Raw genomic sequence first — 6,000 nt, 5'->3', positions numbered from 1 at the left:
GTTTGGGGATATAAACAAAGCTAGTAATGGGATTTGGGTTACAGTTTTTAACATCTCTTCAAGAATGTAAAATGACCTTTCCTTCTTTCCAGCCTCTCTCCCTATCACCTTCCTTAGCCCCTTGTTATCAAACTTAGGACAACCTAGAATTTTTTCTTATGCCTCCTGGACTTTAGAACTCCAGATTATAGAGATGTGTTTATAGTCATCCCTAACCACACAAGTCATTATTCCACACATTGCTACAAGTCCCCTGAACTGCTGGGTCCCTAACCACTTACTGTCTTTCTACCTGCATCCTATTCCTTATAGCTCTGCCTGATTTCTATCTGCTGAGATTTTACCCATCATTATGCCCCATGGTCTGTCTCACAATCTGTTTTGCTCACTACCTGTATTTTGGGTTCTGAGAATAAGAATGCTATTTGCTATAGAGCTTTTTGCACTAGTATCCTATAGAGAGAGGCTAAATAAAGGGCTAGCTGGCAATTCCTGATTCAGCAAGAACTAGGTAATATGGTCTAAAACATATCTGCCCTGAGCTGTCTGATCAGCAGGGACTGTGGAAGAAAATCATACTGTGATTATATGTCTAGTTAAAATGGTTTTAAAAGATTTCACATCCTGGTTTCAGGCTCTCTCCTCTCTCCTCTCCACCATCAGCTCCCAGGAACATCTGTAGCCACTGATAGTCTCAGAGATGAGTTTTCATGTTCAGGGTATTTCAAATGTTGTATAACAAAATTAATTACATTTAATTAAACTTATCCATTTTTTATAGCCCCCAAACAAATCTAAATGCCATGTGAAGCTTATGAGATGGCAGTTCTCCAAAGGCTTCTACTGCTGGGTCTATCTATCAGAGAATTATGTAATTTCAGGGATTTTTACACCAGCAAAACTGATGAATGGCCTCCCAGCCTCAGTGAAGCAGCAAAAATTAGTCTCTGGGTCCTAGAGACAACCTATGTCTTCACTTTCTCCTGTATTATCAGCAACAAATCCCTCAAACAGCCGCCTTCCTCCTTCTGGGCTACACTTGAATTATCAATCTGCTTTTCTTCCACTTCCCTCCCTGTAAATGGGAGCAAATATGGGGCCTGGTATTTAATAACTTATTTAGCAAAGGACAGTTTTCTCATTGGTTCTACACTTCTCTCACCTTGTATGCTGTTACTGTGAAAAAGTCTCAGTGGGTTTCTTGTCTTACAAGCTTTAGAGGCGACTGTGGAGCCTAAACTACCTTTCTGTCTTCTCATCTTGGGCCCAGACTGAAGGAGTTCTCTCTGGTCCACACCAGCCTAAAACGGATGAAGGAGAGCTGATAGACAACCTCTGGTTTTACCAGCACCAGATTCCATGTAAACACAGCTCCTGTCTCCAAAGAGACAGAGTACAATGGGCCAGCCCTGAGAACGAAGGAGTATTTTTGAATTGAAATGATAAATAATAAACGTATTTCCCATAAAACACAGTATTACTGTTTTCATTACCATCACAACATCAGTGGGGTGCTGAGACTATAATTTTTAAGGAAAAGAATGAGTTGTAATGAATATATGTTGAACAAAGTACAATCTACTATACATTATTATTATAAATGTTTTTAGGTGGGATTTTAAAGTCAGCAAATCAAAATCCCTTACAACATGTAAGCAGTTAGAATACATTCAATTTCTGGAATAAAATACAATTCAAATTAGCTTATGAACCAAAAGCCTTAAAATATATTTTTCAGTATTTGTATATAGGGAGCTTGGTATTAGTGTCAAAAACAACTACTCAGAGTAAATTCAATGGTAAATCTTCATATTCTTACAGCTTTATGATCTGTAAAAGTAGTCAAGAGCCTAATGAGAAAATTTTACACTTCTAACTTAAACCCCAAATTTCTATAAAATTTCATCTTGCTTTCATCCCATTACTCATTTACAAAAGTGACAAAAAAAATGTGCTACAATGCACCTTTAAAAAAGTCTCTTGATTTATTGCTGTTTATTAATTCACTAAGCCAATTATAGGGGAGTTGTTACATCTGGCTCTGGGAATAACAAGATGACTGAAGAAATTCCCTGTGAAGACTAGTTAGGGAATGTAGTAGGAGAGGCATACCAGTTAGGAGATCTTCAGTGGTCTAGGTAAGTCCTGATTAGAATTTAAACTCTGACTGAAGGCGGAAGTTATGAGAACAAAAATAATAGGTAAGAGAGTCCGTAGTAAAGAGGAAGAACAAATAGAACCAATCTGGCAGAGTATGAAGAGGAAGAACTTATCAAGTTTCTCCTTTTGATCTTTGTAGGATGTTAATATCACTCATAACACTAAATAGAAAACATTTTTCAGAGGTAAATACAGACTAACTCAGAAAATATCTGACTATAATACTATAGCACTCTTCCTTGGAGTCACAGATGAAACTGCACCTACTGCTGAAAACTATTTTTGCTTGTGCGTAGGGTAGGGAAGTAGGAAAAGGATGAATGGTAAAAGAGCATCACAAATCTGTGCTAAAATGAGCTATTTGTTGTCAAGGTCTAAATTTCTTCAGCGTATTCTTTCCATCTGAAGGATCTGATGGTTATTTGTCACACAAAGAAGGCTTCAACTTGCTTTGCTTTGTTCCTCATTAAACATCTGGGGTCTGGGGAGGTAGCTATGGCAGCTGCTGATGGAGCATGCATAGCACCCACAGGCCCCTATGCACTTAATTAAGAGATCATGTCTATTCAACGATCTTGAGAATCAGGTCTTCTATAGATTTCCTAGGATTGGCAGCAAGGATACTGTTTTTGAACAGGCAGGAACTGGACGTGCATTCTAATTTCAGGATGCTCTTGAAGGTACTTTCATACCACTAGAGAGAAGAAAATAGTACTACTTTGGCTTATAGGATGTACATTTATTATTTAATATTTATATTAAAAATACTCATTCTTTTTGGGGGCTGGTACATCATACTAAGTCTCTTTAGAGTATAAAATAAACATCAAAATTAGCCATTTGACAGTAACATCAAAACTTAGTACTATAAGCAAAACAAGAATTTCCAACAATGAAACAAGGGCTCTAGCACTTGCCACTAAAACAAAGGAAACAGGCTGAGGATGTAGCTCAGTAGAACACTTGCCCAACATGCGCAAAGTCTTGGGTAGAGTCCCTACTACTCCACAAACAAAACCAAAGAAATGAAGTGGCTCCAATGACATGGGGTAGGAACCCATAGATAAATCCTAACAGAGCACATGCTGAAACTGGGCTTAGGAAGTTTTATAACCCACCCTTATTCTGCGTATGTTCCTTGATGGTGCAAAACAGAACCTATGAAAGGGTCTCAGAGGTTTCCTTCTGTGGAATCCTTCTGGGTGGAAAATGTGCCCTTTGGGAATGTGTCCCAAAGCTGTTTTCAACTCCATGTCCACACAGTGATGTCCAGAGGTATTGAGGTGCACACAGCACAGGAAATATTTAACTTTGATTTTTAAGCAGATGCAACACCAGTTCTTCATCTTCTGCTAAGGAAAGGCCTGTATCCAAAGGCTCTGAGGCTTCCCACTTGGCCTTCTTTCTATGATGACTTGTTGGTCCCATGTCTTCTGCTTCATTGTTGTTCCTTTTCCTCATTCCTTGCTGTTTCTTGGTATCACTGGTGGGAACAAATCCAATGATGTAATTCACAAATAAACTCATTAGTACGAAATCAAACATTTTAATGGACCAAATAATCAAGAATACCTTTTAAAGTGATATTACCTGAGAAGAAACAGGATACCTGTATCATTCTTAAATATCTTTCAACTCTGTCCCATCCAATCCCCACAAGGATTTTAGGAAGCTATGGATATGCTATCCACAATTTGAACACAGTGAGATGCCTTTTAGCTGTATTTGGCTTTAGTTTGCTTGTCCTACTAGCCTTTAGCTACTAATTCTAATGTCCACTGTATTGGCTTATAATAAAGAGTAAAGCAGAGCCTGAAATGTTAAATTACAAATGATTTAAAACACCAAGTAAAATTCCTCAGGCTAAAATGCACTTAATCTTTTTTTCTTAGGGAGGAGTGCTTTCTGTTCGGGGTTTTGTGCTTGCTAGGCAGGTATTCTACCACTTGAGCCACTCCCAAACCCTCAAAATATATATCCATCCTTAAGAAAGCCAATATTATTGTAGATTCAGAACATAGCCAGTATACAGACCATAAGAACAAAGCTATTTTTTGAAAGGTGAAGAAAGCAGCTGAGAAATTAAAAAAAAAAAAAAACAGGCTGGGAAGGTGGCTCAGTGGTAGAGAGCTTGCTTTGCATGTATGAGGCCCTGGGTTCAATTCTTTAGCACCACATAAACAGAAAAAGTCAGAAGTGGTGCTGTGGCTCAAGTGATAGAGCGCTAGCCTTGAGCTGACGAGCTGAGGAACAGTGCCCAGGCCCAGAGTTCAAGCCTCACAATCAACAAAAGACAAAAAGAAAAAAGAAAAAGAAAATCAACATACTCTCAGTAGTCTGAGATACTATGTTCAAAATGATGCAACTAGTGGGGATGAAGCACAATGGTAGCTGACTGGGATTCTCCAGCAATCTCTCCTCACAAATGTTCCAAAGTATAAGCACAGGTGCTAAGGAAATCAGTTATCATTTCAAAATAACTCATTATAGTAAACAGAGGGGTTTTTTTTGGTAAGCCTGGTAATAACTACAGAGCAAAAAAATTATAACTGGACAACCCAAAATAAATAAGCAAGGAATAGAGTAGACCCAATTAAGAGACAGAATGAATGCATTTAAGGTTTGTTTTTTTTTAAATCAACTATATGTTGTTTATAAGATAATCACTTCATCTCTAAGGAAACACACGTAGACTAAAAGTGAATGAGTAATATAAGATATTCTAACCAAAAGGAAATAGAAAGAAAGCAGGAGTAGCCATGCTAATATTGAAAAAATAAAGTTCAAGTCAAATAGTAGTAAAAGGAGACCAGGAGGTAATTATCATAAAGATAATCATAAAGAGCAGATTCAGCAAGAGGCTAGAGAGACAAGAGATAATTCAGATAGATACAGACAGCCAGATAGGTTAATGACCATACGTGGGATTCAAGCCAAGCTATGAATGATTCTGAATCTAACCTCAACAGCACAGACTATTGAAAATAATTAGCATTGACTCGCCTCAGTCAACAGTTAGATAATCACTGAAAGAAGTTGCTGCAGAGAGACCACTGGCTCAACACCAGTGTAGTCAGAACTCAGCCAATCAACTAACGTTTCTGAATCCTTCATGAGCAAGCATCCTCACTGAACTGGAGATAAGTAATTTAGAGCTGTGAGAGTTGAATAAAAGCATATGAGAGTGCATAGTACTGCTTATTAGTTTACTTCCTGCCTAGTCCCTCTCAAGCAAATTCTCACACTGGCTGTATAGACTAATCAGCAAAAAAGTCACAAATATTACTCTACATTCCAAGCAAAATTTTCGAGTTCCTATGGACTCCTTTACTGTTTAGAAGATAGCCTGGATATCATAGTAAATTGCCTGATCGGCATATCCATTTATGACCAGCTGGAAGCAAAACTGTAGATAATTCCTTTCTTTACCTATCAGAAGTGCTGCCATGCTCTGACTCAGCCATTCTCTTTCACAACTAGAAGACAAACTAGATGACACTGTGAGCTTATTTAAAACCACAAATTACTACATTTTGAAAGTGCACCTGGAAAGATGAATATGAAAAAGTTCCCTATGATGAGAATCTAGTCAGAAAAGAAGTAATTCTTAGTTTTTTAAAAAAAGAGCTTTTAGAAAAAAACCTCATTACAACAATGAGATGTACAAGACGTTATGTCAAAAAATGAACTTTACACTTTGGCGGGGTGGGGGGATGGGGGAGTGGGGGGGGATGGTGGTAGGGGAGTGTAGGGGAGAGGGGAAGGGATGGTAAGGGGAAACAAAGGAGGAGGCTACAATGTTTGATAAGAAATGTACTCACTATCGTGCCCATGTAATTG

At 38.1% G+C, this 6,000-nt stretch overlaps 1 protein-coding gene across 1 annotated transcript in view; it reads right to left on the bottom strand.

The window, feature by feature from the left end:
* Positions 1-2,884: 2,884 nt before the first annotated feature.
* The window catches only part of Ddx10 (DEAD-box helicase 10), a 118,092-nt gene continuing 114,976 nt past the window's right edge, over positions 2,885-6,000 (bottom strand). Inside the window, exon 18 of the mRNA XM_042682879.1 lies at positions 2,885-3,643. Coding sequence (XP_042538813.1) covers positions 3,466-3,643 — 178 coding nt within the window. The 3' untranslated portion in view covers positions 2,885-3,465. The remainder of the gene's footprint in view (positions 3,644-6,000) is intronic.

The sequence above is a fragment of the Dipodomys spectabilis genome, unplaced genomic scaffold, assembly GCF_019054845.1.
Source record: "Dipodomys spectabilis isolate Male_0828 unplaced genomic scaffold, ASM1905484v1 ptg000076l, whole genome shotgun sequence".
Taxonomy (NCBI): domain Eukaryota; kingdom Metazoa; phylum Chordata; class Mammalia; order Rodentia; family Heteromyidae; genus Dipodomys; species Dipodomys spectabilis.
The sequence above is the reverse complement of the archived record's forward strand: the minus strand, read 5'-3'. Positions and strand labels throughout refer to the sequence as shown.